At 45.6% G+C, this 21982-nt stretch overlaps 1 protein-coding gene and 1 long non-coding RNA gene across 5 annotated transcripts in view; one reads left to right on the top strand and one right to left on the bottom strand.

Moving 5' to 3' along the window:
* Positions 1-12055, bottom strand: part of LOC137571406 (uncharacterized) — a 69004-nt gene extending 56949 nt beyond the window's left edge. The window contains exon 1 of the long non-coding RNA XR_011031354.1: positions 11866-12055. This is a non-coding gene — a long non-coding RNA (uncharacterized lncRNA). The remainder of the gene's footprint in view (positions 1-11865) is intronic.
* The window catches only part of LOC137571405 (protein PFC0760c-like), a 41617-nt gene extending 19840 nt beyond the window's left edge, over positions 1-21777 (top strand). For all 4 annotated transcript variants that reach the window (XM_068280440.1, XM_068280437.1, XM_068280441.1 and 1 more), the window contains exons 7-9: positions 11964-12061; positions 12280-12378; positions 21532-21777. In XM_068280440.1, the coding sequence (XP_068136541.1) occupies positions 11964-12061; positions 12280-12378; positions 21532-21607 (273 nt within the window). In that variant the 3' untranslated portion in view covers positions 21608-21777. The remainder of the gene's footprint in view (positions 1-11963; positions 12062-12279; positions 12379-21531) is intronic.
* Positions 21778-21982: the final 205 nt, after the last annotated feature.

The raw sequence follows: 21982 nt of genomic DNA, 5'->3' as shown, positions 1-21982 counted from the left end.
CAGAAGGATCCACAGCGCTAGCGCAAGATGCTAGCACGATCCAAGAGAGACAGATCAGAAGAGATAGCTGGCAGAAACCGCTGCACCAGCTATACTCCAAGAACAGAGATCAGAACCATTTCCTGTCGACCACCGCTGGGACAGGACAACAGCAACAGAACAAAGAAACAGATAAACAATCCTAACTGCACTAGGGAACCTGCCTAGCACAGTTTCCAGGAATTACTCTAAGCTGATCTTCAAACAAAGAGCATGGCTGACACTCTCCAGAGTGTTTCACAGGAAGACTCCTTATGACCAGCCAAGCATTGTGGGAAAGACATAGTACTTATAGTACACGCCTCCAATGAATGTGGCCAGGCAATTTGCATGACAACGTATGCAAATTCCTCAGCAAGCACAAGCTGCAAAACTGACAGAAGCTCTTCTTTCCAGAGTCCTGCAGCATGCAAAAACAAACAATGGCCAAAAAACTGCCTGCCTGCACAGGCAGCCGAGCAGATCATCACAGTACCCCCCCCCCCCCCCCCCCAGGGTCGAATTCCAGACGACCCTCAAAACTGCTATTAGAAAAAGACTCCAACCGAAGACTCATGAAGGTCGGGACAGCCCGACAAGGTCCAATTCCAGAGTCAGTCCACCCGAAACCGACCTCATCGGAAACAGAAGCCACCGAAACATGCCCATCAGCACTACAAGTCTCAGTGTAACACCCATCAGGACTGTGGATACCAGAGAAGAAGCCATCGACACCCTCCAGACAATACCCACCACCTTCCAAGGAGCGTCCGAAAATACCGAATCTGCCACAAAACCTGTTCGAAGTGTCCCTTACAACACAAAAGCCACCGTTGATCTTATCCAGGGTACCAAGCAAAATTTCTCCCGGAATCTCCCAGAACCTTTTGAAGCTCCACAGAGATCCCAAGAGGGCAGAACAATCACCAGGCTCACATGGAGAACTATCAAGAACCCCTTTGGAACCAATGACAATTCCAGACTCAGAATTACGAGGACACCCATCAAGATCAAGACTTTCAGGGACCACTTCTGGGCATGCAAGCAGGCAGGCTAAATCAGAACATGTCTCCACCGAGGAAGCATCTGAGTACGCTGGTAACCGAGGCACACTTGGGCTTTCTGGGTCACAGAGCACACTGGGGAGAAACTGAGGAGAAACCTCAGGACATGTCGGGGAACTGCCAACCTCAGAGTCTGGCACGACCAGACCAAAACCAGGACCGGGCAGAAAATCATCACGAGTAGAGGTCACAGGTACTGGTATTTCAAAAGAAAACTCGGTCTCAGGCTTAGAGATGACTGTAATGGTATCTGACAGAAATTCATCATTGACTACCCATGACTGAAGCTCCACCAGAGCTGAAAAGGTAGCCAGCAAGGCAGCAATGCTCACGGAAGAGGGTAACACCTCAGAAGGACTTGGGGGGCAGGAGACATCTCCCACAAGTTCTGCACCGTTTGGGAGGAACTCGGAGACCTCCAGAACATCAAACGACACCTCAGGAACATCATTTTCCAGGTTTTCTAAGAAGGATTCTGGACTATCCATGTTACAGGGCAAAACTGGAACTTTATTTTGTGGACAGGGCAGATGTCCCAGGGAAGGTTCCACTACAAACTGAGACTGGATCTCATTTATTATGAGGGGAATGTACAGGTATATTTACTGGAACACACACTGACTCCCTAACTTCATTCTCACTGTACCCAGAATTCTGTGTGGCAGTCAAACTAGCTTGTAACTCCAAAACTGCAGAAAAACAGGTGAGTATAGTGGCAATACCTAGACGAGCCTCTAGGGACACTGCAGGGGATTCTAAGCAAGGTCACATTGACTCATCCAGAGTACAGGGTGCAGAATCAGCACTTCCCTCAGAGCAAGAAAGGGGCTCACAAACGACAGTGTGAAAGGAAAACGTGTTTTCATTCATGGTACAGGGCAGGTTCAGAGAAAGCGTCTCTGAATAAGGCAAAGAAGGTTCAGCATCAGATTCGCAAAACCGAAGCGCTGTCTCACTCTTAGATTCGGCTAACAATGTCGAATCCGAGGAATCAGAACGCAAAACCTGTGAATCAAAATTCACTTTAGGTTGTGAAACTGATGCTTCCATAGCGCAAACCTCCGCGATCTGCGGAGCAGACTGCAAGGCATCTAGGACCGAAACACTGGAGCAACTTTCATCAGGCAACGGGTCCTTACAGGTGTGAACAGGGTGAGACAGAGACTCATTAGCAGAAGTAATAGCGACATCAACAGGATAAACTTTATTAGGCATATTAATTTTACTTTTGACACTGCATAGTCGAGACATTTTCCCCATAGCAGGGTCACAGACGGAAGATCTCAAAGATCTGTTTCTAAATGAAAAAGGATCCCACACATCCTTGAGGAAACCGGCAGACTCATGCCGATCACAATCTGCAGGAACATCCGAGAAACAGGCATCAGATCGCACAGATTCAAACTGCACACTGTCAGCAGCGAATCCTTCAAGATTCGCACAGGAATCGACCACAGCGGCACACTCATTAATTTCAGATTGCACAAAGTCAAGACTCACATGCTTTACCACAGAAAGGCAGGAGCAATCATCCGACAACGATGTCTCTTTATTGGAATCAATTGGTTGGTGTGTGTGCAACTCATCCAAAATCGTCTGCCACACATAAATCACCAGATCCACATCATCCTTGTCACATTCATCGGAATCAATGAGAAGGTACATTGAATCGAGACAAGCATTCAAGACATTTTCGCTTTTTACGATGTAAAAATCGCAAAAGGCTTTCCAATCAAAATCGAATTCTTCCAGCAAGGCCCCAACATCCCAGGAAGCAAATGGGGGTTCAAACAGGCCAGTATCCAGATAATCTCCATATGGGTGGAGCTCAGGAACAAGAACAGATTTTTTAACTGCTTTAATATAGTGTGTGATCCTACCTATAGCAGGATCTACATAAGCTTTGGATTGGGGCAAAAAAGCCGGAGACAGAACAACATCATTATAAACATCAATAGGGAGTGTTTTATTCTGGTGCTTGCGTTTTTTAGTTTTTCTCTTTTTAGCCACTTTGCATGTCTGCTGTTTAAAACCTGAAGTGGCAACAGACACATTGAACTGATTGTCATACTGAAAAGTTTTGCATGGAAGGGAAAGATCAGCTGACCTATCAGCAGCTACACACTCAATCAGAGCAGGTGGTAAGCCAGGCAGTTTAAACCAGTGAGAGAATATCACTGCAAGAAACTGATACAGATTATTATTCCAAGAATTGGTTTTTAGCACATCATATGCCCAGGTGAACAAATCGTCTTTTAAGAGCACATAGGCAAACAGAAGAGCCGACGTGGACGGATCAGAAATCTGAAAGGTGGGATTCAGGCAAAACCTCACACATTCAGAAAGAAATTCCGACTTGGTCTCTGAATTTAGCCTTTTAAAGCTCTTAACCACTTAAGGACTGCAGTCATAAAACCCCTTAAGGACCAGAGCCTTTTTTTCCATTCGGACCACTGCAGCTTTCACGGTTTATTGCTCAGTCATACAACCTACCACCTAAATGAATTTTACCTCCTTTTCTTGTCACTAATACAGCTTTCTTTCGGTGCTATTTGATTGCTGCTGCGAGTTTTACTTTTTATTATATTCATCAAAAAAGACATGAATTTTGTCAAAAAAATGACTTTTTTAACTTTCTGTGCTGACATTTTTCAAATAAAGTAAAATTTCCTATACATTTGAGCGCGAAAGTTATTCTGCTACATGTCTTTGATAAAAAAAAAAAAACATTCAGTGTATATTTATTGGATTGGGTAAAAGTTATAGCGTTTACAAACTATGGTGCCAAAAGTGAATTTTCCCATTTTCAAGCATCTCTGACTTTTCTGCGCACCTGTCAGGTTTCATGAGGGGCTAAAATTCCAGGATAGTACAAATCCCCCCCAAATGACCCCATTTTGGAAAGAAGACATCCCAAAGTATTCAGTGAGAGGCATGGTGAGTTCATAGAAGATTTTATTTTTTGTCACAAGTTAGCGAAAAATGACACTTTGTAACAAAAAAAAACAAAAAAAAAAAGTTTCCATTTCTTCTAACTTGCGACAAAAAAAAATGAAATCTGCCACGGACTCACTATGCTACTCTCTGAATACCTTGAAGTGTCTACTTTCCAAAATGGGGTCATTTGTGGGGTGTGTTCACTGTCCTGGCATTTTGGGGGGTGCCTAATTGTAAGCACCCCTGTAAAGCCTAAAGATGCTCATTGGACTTTGGGCCCCTTAGCGCAGTTAGGCTGCAAAAAAGTGCCACACATGTGGTATTGCCGTACTCAGGAGAAGTAGTATAATGTGTTTTGGGGTGTATTTTTACACATACCCATGCTGGGTGGGAGAAATATCTCCGTAAATGACAATTGTTTTATTTTTTTTACACACAATTGTCAATTTATAGAGATATTTCTCCCACTCAGCATGGGTATGTGGAAAAATACACCCCAAAACACATTATACTACTTCTCCTGAGTACGGCGATACCACATGTGTGGCACTTTTTTGCACCCTAACTGCGCTAAGGGGCCCAAAGTCCAATGAGTACCTTTAGGATTTCACAGGTCATTTTGAGAAATTTCATTTCAAGACTGCTCCTCACGGTTTAGGGCCCCTAAAATGCCAGGACAGTATAGGAATCCCACAAATTACCCCATTTTAGAAAGAAGACACCCCAAGGTATTCCATTAGGAGGATGGTGAGTTCATAGAAGATTTTTTTTTTTTGTCACAAGTTAGCGGAAATTGATTTGAATTGTTTTTTTTCACAAAGTGTCATTTTCTGCTAACTTGTGACAAAAATAAAATCTTCTATGAACTCACCATACTCCTAACGGAATACCTTGGGGTGTCTTCTTTCTAAAATGGGGTCATTTGTGGGGTTCCTATACTGCCCTGGCATTTTGGAGGCCCTAAACCGTGAGGAGTAGTCTTGAAACCAAATGTCGCAAAATGACCTGTGAAATCCTAAAGGTACTCATTGGACTTTGGGCCCCTTAGCGCACTTAGGGTGCAAAAAAGTGCCACACATGTGGTACCGCCGTACTCAGGAGAAGTAGTATAATGTGTTTTGGGGTGTATTTTTACACATACAGATGCTAGGTGGGAGAAATATCTCTGTAAATGACAATTATTTGATTTTTTTTACACACAATTGTCCATTTACAGAGAGATTTCTCCCACCCAGCATGGGTATGTATAAAAATACACCTCAAAACACATTATACTACTTCTTCTGAGTACGGCGATACCACATGTGTGACACTTTTTTGCAACCTAGGTGCGCTAAGGGGCCTAACGTCCTATTCACAGGTCATTTTGAGGCATTTGGATTCTAGACTACTCCTCACGGTTTAGGGCCCCTAAAATGCCAGGGCAGTATAGGAACCTCACAAGTGACCCCATTTTAGAAAGAAGACACCCCAAGGTATTCCGTTAGGGGTATGGTGAGTTCATAGAAGATTTTTTTTTTGTCACAAGTTAGCGGAAAATGACACTTTGTGAAAAAAAAACAATACATATCAATTTCCGCTAACTTGTGACAAAAAATAAAATCTTCTATGAACTCACCATACTCCTAACGGAATACCTTGGGGTGTCTTCTTTCTAGAATGGGGTCATTTGTGGGGTTCCAATACTGCCCTGGCATTTTAGGGGCCCTAAACCGTGAGGAGTAGTCTTGAACCCAAATGTCTCAAAATGACCTGTGAAATCCTAAAGGTACTCATTGGACTTTGGGCCCCTTAGCACAGTTAGGCTGCAAAAAAGTGTCACACATGTGGTATCGCCGTACTCAGAAGAAGTAGTATAATGTGTTTTGTGGTGTATTTTTACATATAACCATGCTGGGTGGGAGAAATACCTCTGTAAATGACACATTTTTGATTTTTTTTACACACAATTGTCCATTTACAGAGAGATTTCTCCCACCCAGCATGGGTATGTGTAAAAATACACCACAAAACACATTATACTACTTCTCCTGAGTATGGCGATACTACATGTGTGACACTTTTTTGCAGCCTAGGTGCGCTAAGGGGCCCAACGTCCTATTCACAGGTCATTTTGAGGCATTTGTTTTCTAGACTACTCCCTACGGTTTAGGGCCCCTAAAATGCCAGGGCAGTATAGGAACCCCACAAGTGACCCCATTTTAGAAAGACGACACCCCAAGGTATTCCGTTAGGGGTATGGTGAGTTCATAGAAGATTTTATTTTTTGTCACAAGTTAGTGAAAAATGACACTTTGTGAAAAAAACAATAAAAATCCAATTTCCGCTAACTTTTGACAAAAAATAAAATCTTCTATGAACTCATCATACACCTAACAGAATACCTTGGGGTGTCTTCTTTCTAAAATGGGGTCACTTGTGGGGTTCCTATACTGCCCTGGCATTTTACGGGCCCAAAACTGTGAGTAGTCTGGAAACCAAATTTCTCAAAATGACTGTTCAGGGGTATAAGCATCTGCAAATTTTGATGACAGGTGGTCTATGAGGGGGCAAATTTTGTGGAAACGGTCATAAGCAGGGTGGCCTCTTAGATGACAGGATGGATCTGATGGATAGGGCCTGATCTGATGGATAGGAGTGCTAGGGGGGTGACAGGAGATGATTGATGGGTGTCTCAGGGGGCGGTTAGAGGGGAAAATAGATGCAATCAATGCACTGGGGAGGTGATCGGAAGGGGGTCTGAGGGGGATCTGAGGGTTTGGCCGAGTGATCAGGGCCCACACGGGGCAAATTAGGGCCTGATCTGATGGGTAGGTGATTTATGGGTGTCTCAAGGTGTGATTAGAGGGGGGAAATAGATGCAAGCAATGCACTAGCGAGGTGATCAGGGCTGGGGTCTGAGGGCGTTCTGAGGTGTGGGCGGGTGATTGGGTGCCCGCAAGGGGCAGATTAGGGTCTAATCTGATGGGTAACAGTGACAGGTGGTGATAGGGGGTGATTGATGGGTAATTAGTGGGTGTTTAGAGGAGAGAATAGATGTAAACACTGCGCTTGGGAGGTGATCTGATGTCGGATCTGCGGGCGATCTATTGGTGTGGGTGGGTGATCAGATTGCCCGCAAGGGGCAGGTTAGGGGCTGATTGATGGGTGGCAGTGACAGGGGGTGATTGATGGGTGGCAGTGACAGGGGGTGATTGACAGGTGATCAGTGGGTTATTACAGGGAAGAACGGATGTAAATAATGCACTGGCGAATCGATAAGGGGGGGTTTGAGGGCAATCTGAGTGTGTGGGCGGGCGATTGGGTGCCCGCAAGGGTCTAATCTGATGGGTAACAGTGACAGGTGGTGATAGGGGGTGATTGATGGGTAATTAGTGGGTGTTTAGAGGAGAGAATAGATGGAAACGATGGATTTGGGAGGTGATCTGATGTCAGATCTGCGGGCGATCTATTGGTGTGGGTGGGTGATCAGATTGCCCGCAAGGGGCAGGTTAGGAGCTGATTGATGGGTGGCAGTGACAGGGGGTGATTGATGGGTGGCAGTGACAGGGGGTGATTGACAGGTGATCAGTGGGTTATTACAGGGAAGAACGGATGTAAATAATGCACTGGCGAATCGATAAGGGGGGGGTTGAGGGCAATCTGAGCGTGTGGGCGGGCGATTGGGTGCCCGCAAGGGTCTAATCTGATGGGTAACAGTGACAGGTGGTGATAGGGGGTGATTGATGGGTAATTAGTGGGTGTTTAGAGGAGAGAATAGATGTAAACGATGGATTTGGGAGGTTATCTGATGTCGGATCTGCGGGCGATTTATTGGTGTGGGTGGGTGATCAGATTGCCCGCAAGGGGCAGGTTAGGGGCTGATTGATGGGTGGCAGTGACCGGGGGTGATTGATGGGTGGCAGTGACAGGGGGTGATTGACAGGTGATCAGTGGGTTATTACAGGGAAGAACGGATGTAAATAATGCACTGGCGAATCGATAAAGGGGGGGGGGGGGGTTGAGGGCAATCTGAGCGTGTGGGCGGGCGATTGGGTGCCCGCAAGGGTCTAATCTGATGGGTAACAGTGACAGGTGGTGATAGGGGGTGATTGATGGGTGATTAGTGGGTGTTTAGAGGAGAGAATAGATGTAAACGATGGATTTGGGAGGTGATCTGATGTCGGATCTGCGGGCGATCTATTGGTGTGGGTGGGTGATCAGATTGCCCGCAAGGGGCAGGTTAGGGGCTGATTGATGGGTGGCAGTGACAGGGGGTGATTGACGGGTGATTGACGGGTGATTGATGGGTGATTGACGGGTGATTGACAGGTGATCAGGGGGGATAGATGCATACAGTACACAGGGGGGGGGAGGGTCTGGGGGGGTCTGGGGAGAATCTGAGGGGTGGGGGGGTGATCAGGAGGGAGCAGGGGGCAGTTTAGGGACTAAAAAAAAAATAGCGTTGACAGATAGTGACAGGGAGTGATTGATGGGTGATTAGGGGGGTGATTGTGTGCAAATGGTGGTCTGGGGGGTGGGCAGGGGGGGGTCTGAGGGGTACTGTGGGCGATCAGGGGGCAGGGGGGGGCAGATCAGTGTGTTTGGGTGCAGACTAGGGTGGCTGCAGCCTGCCCTGGTGGTCCCTCGGACACTGGGACCACCAGGGCAGGAGGCAGCCTGTATAATACACTTTGTAAACATTACAAAGCGTATTATACGCTTCCTATCCGGGGATCGTCGGGTTAACAACCCGCCGGCGCTTCCGATTGGCCGGCGGGTTGACGTCGCGGGTGGGCGGAGCCTATTGCCGGTGGATGCGCGCGCATCCCAGCACGCGATCCCCGGCCAGAGAGTGCCCCAGGACCTGACGCCAATCTGCGTTACGTGGTCCTGGGGCTGCCACTTTGCTGCCGCCAATATGAAGTAGGCGGTCGGCAAGTGGTTAAAGACACAGGACCCAAACTCGACAAAATCGTACAAATCAGAAATTCCGTCTACACTGGGGTTTTGGGTTAGGCTGGTCATACTGTAACGATTGTGGAACTTTCTCCGTGATCAGCGCACAACGCGTGCGCTGACACGGCGGAAATCCTCCACAAGCGTGTAATTGCAGGCACCCAGCAAAAGGTGCTACGCACCCGTAAAGGGAAATTCCTGTCGGCAGATGGCGCTGGGGAGTGCAGAGGAACCAATCCTCTGTACCTCCACAAATGCCAGACAGGAATTGTACGAAGCGCAGAACGCAATCGCAAGAAAAGCGATTGCGAATGAGAACGAGCAAAGGGACAGACTGTATGTGTGTGCGCCAATCTAGTCGCCACTCCGCGACCGCGCACACACAACAGCAGATACGAAACAGAAACGCAACCGCAAGAAAGGCGATTGCCAGAAGTGACACAAGGCAGATCAGAACAGAATACGAGGATAGCAAAGGCACAGCAAATCATAGAATGAGGAGATGTGGAAAATAACAAACGCTAGCTAACCGCGAACACCGCACTCATTCGCAACAGTGCATGCGGTTATGTGCGGTCTCCACGTGATAAGCACAATAGAGACAAGCACGCCTAACTAACCAAAATAAGACAAACATGTAACAGAGGACGCGAGCGCTTGCTTAACGGTTACCTCACCGAGCCTCCAGCAAGCGTTCGTAGCAGACAAGACAGACACACGAAAACAGGGACAAGCGAGAGATAGGATCCACAGCACTAGCGAAAGTGGCTAGCGCGATCCAGGTACAGAGTAGCAGAACAGAAGGATCCACAGCACTAGCGGAAAGTGGCTAGCGCGATCCCAGGAGACAGAACAGAAGGATCCACAGCACTAGTGCAAGATGCTAGCACGATCCAAGAGAGACAGATCAGAAGGGATAGCTGGTAGCAACCGCTGCACCAGCTATACTCCAAGAACAGAGATCAGAACCATTTCCTGTCGACCACCGCTGGGACAGGACAACAGCAACAGAACAAAGAAACAGATAAACAATCCTAACTGCACTAGGGAACCTGCCTAGCACAGTTTCCAGGAATTACTATAAGCTGATCTTCAAACAAAGAGCATGGCTGACACTCTCCAGAGTGTTTCACAGGAAGACTCCTTATGACCAGCCAAGCATTGTGGGAAAGACATAGTACTTATAGTACACGCCTCCAATGAATGTGGCCAGGCAATTTGCATGACAACGTATGCAAATTCCTCAGCAAGCACAAGCTGCAAAACTGACAGAAGCTCTTCTTTCCAGAGTCCTGCAGCATGCAATCCCAAACAATGGCCAAAAAACTGCCTGCCTGCACAGGCAGCCGAGCAGATCATCACAGTCCCCTCCGCAGGCTTACAGTGTGTAATGCGGTGAGGTACCTGTCAATATGACAGGCGCTCCCACTGACTCCACAAGCGGCTGTGTCAGCGCTCGTTTGGAGCGGCCGATCAAGGCAGGGGTCCGAGCAGTTTACATACTTTGAAACTGCCATTTGTACACCTCTATTCAGGTTAGTTTGTCCCACGTCGCCAATACAGTGGGGGGATTGAATGAATAATGTTTTTATCACTCATACTGCACATTATAAAAAAAGTAAATGCTAGTTACCTCTAATCTTATTACACCAGCACTATCCATTTGAAAAAGAACCCATTTGTGACACTGGTCCTTTAAACTGTCCCTCTACTATAATACAGGGGTGGCAAATTTAAAGGGGGACAACATTTAACACTGGGACCGAGTTGCATGCCAACCTCAATGTCTAGTGGCCACCTCCTTCCCTTATAAAGTTCCCTGGTGTCTAATAGCTTTCCCTTCCTCTCTTATAAAAAGTTATCTGGTGCCTAGTGCCCCTTTTCCTCCACTATACAATTCCCTGATGTTTATTGTTCCTCCTTCTACCCCTATATAGTTCCTCCTATATGCCTCCCCCCCCCCCCTCATACAGTTCAGTGTTGTCTAGTGACCCCCTCCCTCTCCTGTACAGTTCCCTGGTGTCTAGTGGTACACCCCCTCCACTATACCGTTCCCTGGTGTCTAGTGACCCCCTCCCTCCCCTGTACAGTTCCCTGGTGTCTAGTGTTACACCCCCTCCACTATACAGTTCCCTGGTGTCTAGTGACCCCCTCCCTCCCCTGTACAGTTCCCTGGTGTCTAGTGTTACACCCCCTCCACTATACAGTTCCCTGGTGTCTAGTGACCCCCTCCCTCCCCTGTACAGTTCCCTGGTGTCTAGTGTTACACCCCCTCCACTATACAGTTCCCTGGTGTCTAGTGACCACCCCTATACAGTTCTCTGGCTTCACATCCAAGATAGCTTCCCTGGTGGTCTAGAGTGGGCCAAATAATGCAAAGTGGAGAACCACTTGCGGCCCAAATTTGGTGGCTCTGTGGACCAGATTTGGCCCGTGGGTCAGAGTTTGATATGTATGTTCTAATACATCAAGACAATAGCACAGAACAAGGATGTAAATCAGGTGCTCTGACTAAAGTTTGCCTACACGATCATCATAAAATGTGAATATTCTCTTCATGTCTTCTTGGGTTGCCTCCAGCCATTCTGGTTTTCTTCACACATCTAAAAACATACTAGTAATATAGCCGTCTCAACCCCCCAAAAATAACTACAGACAATAATAGTGACCTTAGATTCAGACTGTTGTAGGGATTAGATTGCAAGCTCCTCTGTAGAAAGCTAGGACATGACTATGTACTCTGTAAATCACTGCATAAGGTGTCAGCACTGCATAAATACACAATAAGAATAATTGACATGAAAGATGTGAGCAACACGCTGATCTGGGTTTAGGAGAATTTTATAACAGTTGATTCTCTGTCGGAAGACCATATTGATTACAGAAATTAATTGAACTGTTGACTCACAGGTGTCACTTCTCCATTCTGGCCTCTTGTTGCTGAGGATGGTCTATGTAGCCGGGCTCTGCATAGAGACCACTGATGAGCTGTACTTTATTTTTCAGGATGAACCTGACACCGTCTTCCATCTGGAGCTGGGCAAGGAAGGAGACGAGGGAGAAGATGACGACAGCCAGATGATCCCACCACCGAATGGAGAAAAGTATGTGATTTATTTACAGAGATGGACAGGTGTAAAGGATTATTAAAATAAGAGTAAAGATAAGAGATTTTTTTTTGGTTAAGGGAAAACTCCACAACTCTGTCTGTAGTGCTACATTTACCAGTGACTTCTATAGAACATTTATTCACAATCTTCAGTACTGCAGCTGATTTCTTTCATTTGCACTAACAGTATTTTCTTGTAAATTGTTGTTATAGTGAATACCCAGGCTTGACATTCAAGCCCATAAAGCTCTCTGTCATAAAGAAGTACTATGAGCATGGCGCCCAGATGTACATGCTGCACCATCCAGCATGGTAAGTATGGCGTAAGTATGCAGAGCGATGTGAGGCCGCTGCGAGGGCCTGAGACATCCTGGAAGACGCACAGGTAAAAAAGCCATCTGAAAGTTTCAGTGGCGGATAATGCCAATGGTAGAATATTGGTTATGTCACCAATATTTTACTATTGCCTTACCTAACCTATCTCCCACATTAAACCTCCCCTACCTATGCCAGTAACAGTAACCCTGCTACCTACCCTTAACTCTAACCTATCTCCTACATGGGCCTAATATACCTACCCCCCCCCCCCCCCCACACACACACACACCTAACACTAATCGTTACCCGATGTGGGGTTCAGCTACATAATAGCTGGGTGCCCCATGACTTACCCTAGCCGCTGCCTCTGCCAAATTCCACCGGTATATGGGGTTTGGCTATTTGAAAGAACCCCTGGCACAATTAGAGCACCTGAAACGCTATTCTGAGTTTGGCTGTATGATAGCCGGACTCTGTGCAGAAGGCCAGGACTTTAGGTACATAGTAGCCAAAATCCATGTGCCAATGCTTCCTAACCCTCAACATTAGCTGGAGATTACAATAGCCAAACTCTGAGGCCCCCGGTGCCTAAATTATATAGTTGGCGCCACCATAGCTTCAATTAATATTTGTATGTAGAACAGAGGCGCCAGCAGGATAAAAGTCAATAAAATTTTTAAAAATTGCTTGGAGGAAGTGGTGGGCTTGCCTCCCAAAAGCAGACACGAGATCCTGTCTTCATATAAATCAATACATTTATTATACGGTACCCCGTAGCTTCAATTAAAACTGCAGTCTATGGTGGTGCCCAAATTATCTGCCTCCTGAAGACCGGCGGCTCTGTACTGCGCACGTGAGAATGCAGAAGAGAGGGTGCTTGCGCGTGCGCAGTATGGAGCAGCCCGTCTTCGGAAGCTCGAGTGCTTCCGAAGATTGCCGAAGCCTACACAACACGGAAGCAGTCGTGGACTGTTAACGGGGGAATGCAGGGACCGGGAGAATGGGAAGGCTCTATAGGACCCAGAGCCTTCCCTCTCTTTAGTTGAGTATCTGGTTTTTATTTTTTTTAAATCACTTCAGACTCCCTGTAATACAAAGCAAGCAAGGAAGGATAAAAAGAGAGAAACAAAACACGTTCTGACATCTAGTGGTAGATAAGGAAAATGAACGTAGCAACAATGTATAATTAATATCAAGGTAAATATATATATATATATATATATATATATATATATATATATATATATATATATATATATATGTATATGTGTATATATATATATATATATATATATATATATATATATATATATATATATATATATATATATATACACACATATATATATATATATATATATATATGTATATATGTATATTAAATCCAGGAAATAAATCTAGAAATTTAAATCAGGACTTGATCTACTAAAACTAAAAAGTTCCAATGTAGGAGAACCCCTGGTAGCATAAACCATCTGTAATGTTGAAAACATTAAAAACCAAATGAAAATCCTTTAGGCTGGGTTCATATTTGACATAGCGTGAAAGGTTGCGTTTTCTGCCATGTGCGTTTTTTTGTGTGCGTTTGTTTTTTTTTTTTTTGCCGCATATTCGTTTTTCAATCATTTTTACACGTCTGCGGTTCGCATATACAAAACGCATATGCGTTTTCATATTGCGTTTTATGCAAATCAATAGGCAACAGGAAGCGAAGATACAATATAAAAAAAGCATCAAAACGATATGCATATGCATCACCATAGTTATTTTGGAACCAATCCTGCATAATATGCAACAAAACCAGCGTTTGCGAAATGCAAACTGTAAATCGCAGGTATCCGCTTCTTTTTCTGAGTCCCATTGACTAACATTGCTGTATAAAACGCAGCATTTTACGCAATGCTATGTTTCTGCTATGTGTGCACCCAGCCTGAAAGATGAATCCTCATGACTCCATCAACCAGCAGATGGTCCCAATTCCACATATAGGCATTTGGAAAAAAGGGCGCAGGGGGTTACCGGTAGTAAAATATCGATAAAATTAGCAATATTCTACTACTGGATTCCGATAGTAAAATATCTGTAATCTTTACCGATATTTTACTATGGCTAAACCTAATCCTACTCTCACACAGTACTGATACCTTACCTTAACCCCTGGTGGTGTCTAAACCTATGCCCCCCACCCCTTCTACAGAGCTGCAGTTTGCAGCAAAGACAGTGAATTTGACTGCCCTGAGGTGCTGCCACGATTTGCAATAAAGAAAGTGAATCTTGAACGCCCGCTATGCAATACCACAATCTGCATATTTGCATGTCTCTTTACCTGGGCGAACCCTTCAGTACTGATACCTTACCCTAACCCCCCTGGTAGTGTCTATGCCCCCCTGGCACCTAACCCCCCCCCCCCCCCTAAACCTTAACCCCCTCCCCCCGTTCTGCAGAGCTGCAATTTGTGGCATAAAAAAATTGAATTTGACTGCCCGGAATTTGACTGCGATTTGCGGCAAAGAAAGTGACTTTTGAGCGCCCGCTATGCAATGTCACAATTTGCATATTTGCATGGTTCTGTACCTGGGCGTCTCAGGGTGTCAAAATTTACCTTTTTTGCCGTAAATCCGTGGATATTATAAAAGCTTAGATTATAAATTTTGGTGCCCGGAGGCACCTGATATTGGGCATCCCCGTGCTCCCAAATTACCCTGCTTTGCCCGAAATCATGGCTTTTGTAATAGGGGCCTATTGGTGCCATTTTTGGTAAGGGCTCTTGCACCTTTTTTCCTGATACCCCCAAGGTATCTATACATCTGAGTAGAAACACAAGACAAAAATGCTGAGAGATAAAAATGTAAAATGAACAAAGGAATCAATGATGTGGACATGGTGGGATGGAGGGAGGGGGTAACAAGGCAAAGGCAAGAGTTAGTCAGTTCTTACCTACACTGAAGAAGAGGAAGACCAACACAAGTAAAAAAAGACAAAATACATTTGTAAAGAAAAATTGTAAAAAGACAAAATACATTTTTAAAAACATTTGTAAAAAAAAAAAAAAAGATTGAAGGTCAACTGAATTGAGAAGAAAATGGAAGCTACCATATTTACCATGTTTGCTGATAAACAATACCAGATGCCTGGCAGCCCTGTTGGTCTATTTGGTTACAGCACAGTCTGAATCACACCAGGAACAACTATGCAGCTAATCTTGTCAGATCTGTCAATAATGTCAGAAACACCTGATCTACATATGCTTGTTCAGGGTCTATGGCTAAAAGTATTAGAAGCAGCGGATCAGCAGGATAGCCAGGTAACTAGTATTTAAAAGGAAATAAATATAGCAGCCTCCATACCCCTCTCGCTTCAGTTGTCCTTTAAATACTCTCAGCCTAAAATAATCAGAAAAGATCAATTCAAGTGTGAGGCCTAGTGCACACCGGAGCGTTTCCGCTGCGGTTTGCGATCTGCTTGCGGGTGCGGATCCGCTAGGGTAATGTATCTCAATGGGGTGGTGCACACCAGAGCGGGAGGCGTTTTGCAGAAACGCATACTTCCGGGCTGCTGCAGATTTTGGATTGCGGATGCGTTTCTGCCTCAATGTTAAGTATAGGAAAACCGCAAACCGCTCTGAAAAACGGCACTTCAGAGCGGTTTGCCAGGCGTTTTTTGTTACAGTAGCTGTTCAGTAACAGCTTTACTGTAACAATACATGAAACCTACTATACCAAAACCGCTACACAAAACCGCAAAACGCTAGCTGAAACGCTGCAGAAAAATAAGAAAAAGCGTTTCAAAATCTGCTAGCGTTTTGCGGATCTGCTAGCGGGTTTTGGTGTGCACCAGGCCTGAGTGATCTGCTTCTCACAATGCTTTACATTCAAGTCACTGTGGCCGATAGCCACCGCTCTTTGGCAAAAAAAAAAAGAAAAATAAATTAATCTATATTACAAATTATATCGTTCTATAACAATTAACAACATGGCCAGACAATAACAAAAGTAACAAAAGTGCAGTAGTGGTTGGCGTGGGGGTGGTAGGGGATGGGGAAAATGGTTCATCAGCTCCAGTTCAACCAAGCTGTAAGGGCCCATCCACACTCGAGCAATTAGCGGCGTTTACCGCTGATCGTCAAAGCGATCGCTAGCACTTTTTAATGCGCTAGCACAATACAAAGTATATGCCAGAGATCTCACTGTTGCGATTGCCAGCAATTTGCAATTATCAGAAAACGCAAAGGTGCTGCAAACATCGCTTTCTTGCGATTTTTTTTTAGTGATCAGGATTACAATGTTAAGGAAACACTAATTGTGATCGCTCAAAAATCTTTAAAAAGTAAAGTGAAAAATATGCGTTTATTGCTTAAAAGCCGCAGCTGAAAAACGCTACAGCTAATCGCTAACATTTTGCGATCGTAAGTGTGAATGGGCCCTCAAGGACTGCACAGATATAATTACAAAAAGCCAAGTAAGCCTGCTATACCTGAAAAAGAACCCAAGGCGGAGTTAAAAAAAAATACTTACCTACGAAGGGAGAAGCCCCTGGATCCTCCAGACCACCACCGCTGCCCGGGACCCACTGGAAAGTTTGTGGCCACAATCGTCTTTGAGCACAGCCGTGCTGCAATAATTAAACTACTTTAGTACCGTGGTGATTGAAATCTACGCCCTGTTTTGGTGGGCTCCTGGCTGGCAGGGCGTAGATTTCAATCACCGCCCGCAGCACGCATCTGCTGTTTCCGTCGCTCACTGGCTTTGCCTGTCTCTATGCCGGCAGAGTCATGTGAGCCGGTCAGAAGCCGATTTCATTGACTCCTGGCCCTGTCTATCAATGTAAGCCGCTCCCATTGGCTTACATTGATAGACACGGTCAGGAGCCAATGAAAGCGGCTCCTGACCGGCTCACATGACTCTGCCGTCATAGAGACGGCAGAGTCTATGTCAGGAGGATCCTGGCGTGCGGCGGTGAAGGCGGTTATGCGCGGCGATTCGTCGGTATTGTACCAGCGGTCTCTGGTCCTTAGGGGGGCAGAGACCGCTGGTACTTACAGTGGGTTGCAAAAGTGTTCGGCCCCCTTGAAGTTTTCCACATTTTGACACATTACTGCCACAAACTTGAATCAATTTTATTGGAATTTCACGTGAAAGACCAATACAAAGTGGTGTACACGCGAGCAGAGGAACGAAAATCATACATAATTCCAAATATTTTTTACAAATAAATAACTGCAAAGTGGAGTGTGCGTAATTATTCAGCCCCCTTTGGTCTGAGTGCAGTCAGTTGCCCATAGACATTGTTTGATGAGTGCTAATGACTAAATAGAGTGCACCTGTGTGTAATCTAATGTCAGTACAAATACAGCTGCTCTGTGGCGGCCTCAGAGGTTGTCTAAGAGAATATTGGGAGCAACAACACCATGAAGTCCAAAGAACACACCAGACAGGTCAGGGATAAAGTTATTGAGAAATTTAAAGCCGGCTTAGGCTACAAAAAGATGTCCAAAGCCTAGAACATCCCACGGAGCACTGTTCAAGCGATCATTCAGAAATGGAAGGAGTATGGCATAACTGTAACCCCACCAAGACAAGGCCATCCACCTAAAGTCACAGGCCGAACAAGGAGAGCGCTGATCAGAAATGCAGTCAAGAGGCCCATGGTGACTATGGACGAGCTGCAGAGATCTACAGCTCAAGTTGGGGAATATGTCCATAGGACAACTATTAGTCATGCACTGCACAAAGTTGGCCTTTATGGAAGAGTGGCAAGAAGTATGCCATTGTTAACAGAAAAGCATAAGAAGTCCCGTTTGCAGTTTGCCACAAGCCATGTGGGGGACACAGCAAACATGTGGAAGAAGGTGCTCTAGTCAGATGAGACCAAAATGGAACTTTTTTGGCAAAATGCAAAATGTTATATGTGGCGGAAAACTAAAACTACACATCACTCTGAACACACCATCCCCACTGTCAAATATGGTGGTGGCAGCATCTTGCTCTGGAGTGCTTCTCTTCAGCAGGGACACGGAAGCTGGTCAGAGTTGATGGGAAGATGGATGAAGCCAAATACAGGGCAATCTTGGAAGAAAACCTCTTGGGGTCTGCAAAAGACTTGAGACTGGGGTGGAGGTTCACCTTCCAGCAGGACAACAACCTCAAAAATAAAGCCAGGGCAACAATGGAATGGTTTAAAACAGAACATATCCATGTGTTAGGATGGCCCAGTCAAAGTCCAGATCTAAATCCAATCGAGAATCTGTGGCAAGATCTGAAAACTGCTGTTCACAAATGCTGTCCATCTAATCTGACTGAGCTGGGGCTGTTTTGCAAAGAAGAATGGACAAGGATTTCAGTCTCTAGATGTGCAAAGCTGGCAGAGACATACCCTAAGGCCTAGTGCACACCAAAAACCGCTAGCAGATCCGCAAAATGCTAGCAGATTTTGAAACGCTTTTTCTTCTTTTTCTGCAGCGTTTCAGCTAGCGTTTTGTGGTTTTGTGTAGCGGTTTTGGTATAGTAGATTTCATGTATTGTTACAGTAAAGCTGTTACTGAACAGCTACTGTAACAAAAAACGCCTGGCAAACCGCTCTGAAGTGCCGTTTTTCAGAGCGGTTTGCGGTTTTCCTATACTTAACATTGAGGCAGAAACGCATCCGCAATCCAAAATCTGCAGCAGCCCGGGAGTATGCGTTTCTGCAAAACGCCTCCCGCTCTGGTGTGCACCAGCCCATTGAAATACATTACCCTAGCGGATCCGCACCCGCAAGCAGATCGCAAACCGCAGCGGAAACGCTCCGGTGTGCACTAGGCCTAAAAGACTGGCAGCTGCAATTGCAGCAAAACGTGGTTCCAGGGCCGGCGCTATCATAGAGGCAAAGGAGGCAATTTCCCCAGGGCCCCAGAGCCTGTAGGGGCCCCCAGTGGCTACAAGAGGAAATTTTTTTTCAAAAAGACCTTATAGTTTTTGAGAAAATCGATTTTAAAGTTTCAAAAGAAAAAAATACACATTTAAAAACCCGCAAATTTAATGGTTAATAGCAAATCCACCTTAAAGGGAACCTTAACTGCTGCGGAAAAATAAATTCACTTACCTGGGGGCTTTCCCAAGCCTCCTGCAGCCGTCCTGTGCCCGCGCCGGTCCTTCGGTGCCCTCCGGTCTCCCTCCGCCGCTAAGTTTCGATTTCGGACGACTGCCAGTCGTCCTGGGGCCTCTTCCGCATTCCTGGTCGTAAACTGCAGTAAAGCGCATCCGCATGACGCGTTTGACGTCATGCGATGACGCGTTTGGCGTCATGCGGACGCGCTTTACTGCAGTTTACGACAAGGAATGCGGAAGAGGCCCCAGGACGACTGGCAGTCGTCCGAAATCGAAACTCAGCGGCGGAGGGAGACCGGAGGGCACCGAAGGACCGGCGCGGGCACAGGACGGCTGCAGGAGGCTTGGGAAAGCCCCCAGGTAAGTGAATTTATTTTTCCGCAGCAGTTAAGGTTCCCTTTAAATGCTAGAAACCCTAAATTTGCAGGATATGTTAAGGAGAGCATTGGGAATAAGAGGAAAAAACAATTTTTCAAAAAGACCTTATGGTTTTTGAGAAAATCGATTTTAAAGTTTTGAAGGAAAAAAGTATACTTTTAAATGCGGTAAATGTCACTTTTAGTAGCAAACCTAACGGTAGTGTAATTTTACATGTATCAAAAGAAAGAGCAATAAATTTCCTGACGGGGTTTCCAGGGGGTCCATACGCAGCCGCATCGCTTTGGCTAGGGATCGCTACAGCCGCAATATGGCTGTATGAAGATCCCCGGCATTTTTTGTATGTTTAGAGTGTAGGAATTTTTTTTATTTAAATTATGTGCCCCCCCCCCCTTCCTGAAACTTTTTAACCCCTTGTCCCCCATGCAGGCTGGGATAACCAGAATGTGAAGCTCCGACCGATTGGGGCTTCACACCCTGACTATACCAGCTGCAAAAAAGGTCCCTTAATGCCGATTTTTGTTCCGGGGTATCTGTTGGGGGGCCCCCCAGGTTTATTGTGCCCTGGGGCCCCATTGTTGCTTAAACCGGCCCTGGGTGGTTCTACAAAGTATTGACTCAGGGGGCTGAATAATTACGCACACCCCACTTTGCAGTTGTTGTTTTTTTTTTTTTTAAATGTTTGGAATGATGTATGATTTATGTTCCATTTCTCACGTGTACACCACTTTGTGTTGGTCTTTCACGTGGAATTCCAATAAAATTGATTCGCGGTTGTGGCAGTAATATGACAAAATGTGGAAAACTTCAAGGGGGCCGAATACTTTTGCAACCCACTGTAAGTGGTTAAGTATGGCCATGCCTGCACTGTTGTTGCTGGGACCCTCTGGAAAGTTTGTCGCCGTGATCCTCTCTGAACACAGCCGTGCTGCACCAGCACAAATACGGCCGTGCTGCAATGGTGTGAGTATGGCAGTGCCTGCACATTAACATGGAGAAGCTCATGGACAAGTGGCTCCAGCTTATTGCACAGGCTGTACTTGTACAGGTGAAAAACAGCCACACTCGTACATGAAGAGGAGCGTGGCCATGATGACATATCCCACAAGCTCTTCTCAGATATATTCCGGGGTCTGTGCATGGCAATGGTGGAGGCCAGGAGGACAGAGGAAGTCTCGGCAGGATCCAGAGGCTTCCCTTTTCTTAGGTAACTATCTTTTTTATTTTAATCTGCCTCGGGTACACTTGAAGAGCATAATGGTCTTACCTTGAAACCCGGAGCATGTTGACAATGTTGTAGACTGATGGCTCAGCAAGGGCCGCTCAGTCCAGTAACTCTCGTCCTCCCAGGCACAGACCAGCCAGCTTGCTTTCAACAGACTCCCTCTATTTCCTTCAGTGCCAAATCCCCCAGACACTGCAGTCAAATAATGCAAGCACTTTTCGAAGTGCAGTGATTGGAAAAGCTCTTGCCAATGTAATGCTATGTGTGTGTTTTATGTGTGTGTGGTGTGATTTTCAAAAATCCCACACAGCATTACAGTAGCAAGCACTTTTAGAATCAGTGGCACTTAGAAAAGCCCTTGTAGTGTCAACCAGCCCTTAGGATGTTAACAGGGCTCAAAGCAAGCAAAAAGAACCAACACATTCCTTACACTGATGTCAACCCCTTTACTCTGAGCAGGTGGACCAGTCATTGGAGGAAGAACAGAGTGCATGTCTGGACTCTGCAAGCAATGTCTAAAAAGGAGAAAGCTTAAAGAATTTTTTATAGGAGGTAGAAATGCGTGACCCAACATGGTGTGATGGAACAGATCAGCAGGGCCAAGGCCAGGAGGAACCTATAGAAGACGCACATCACAGTTGAAAATTTTATGCATTCAATCTGTTTATCTTTGTCCACTTAGCTACATAAAATGGTTCCTCTCAACCACTGTTCTTTTTTTCCTAGCTAGCAGCATTTAGGTCACGCTAGTCTACTTTTGGGGACCCAGCAGAAAACCTTCTAGGGATCATTTCTCCAACCACAATGCCCTCTTACAGCACGTAGCATTGTTAATAGCCAAACAGCGTGGGTGTAGTTTACTACAACCTATTAGAAACCTAGTAGTTTGAGGGGGTGCTGTTCATCCAAT

This window comes from Hyperolius riggenbachi, chromosome 4 (genome assembly GCF_040937935.1).
Source record: "Hyperolius riggenbachi isolate aHypRig1 chromosome 4, aHypRig1.pri, whole genome shotgun sequence".
In the NCBI taxonomy this organism is placed as follows: Eukaryota; Metazoa; Chordata; class Amphibia; order Anura; family Hyperoliidae; genus Hyperolius; species Hyperolius riggenbachi.
This window is presented reverse-complemented; position numbering and strand designations above follow the sequence as displayed.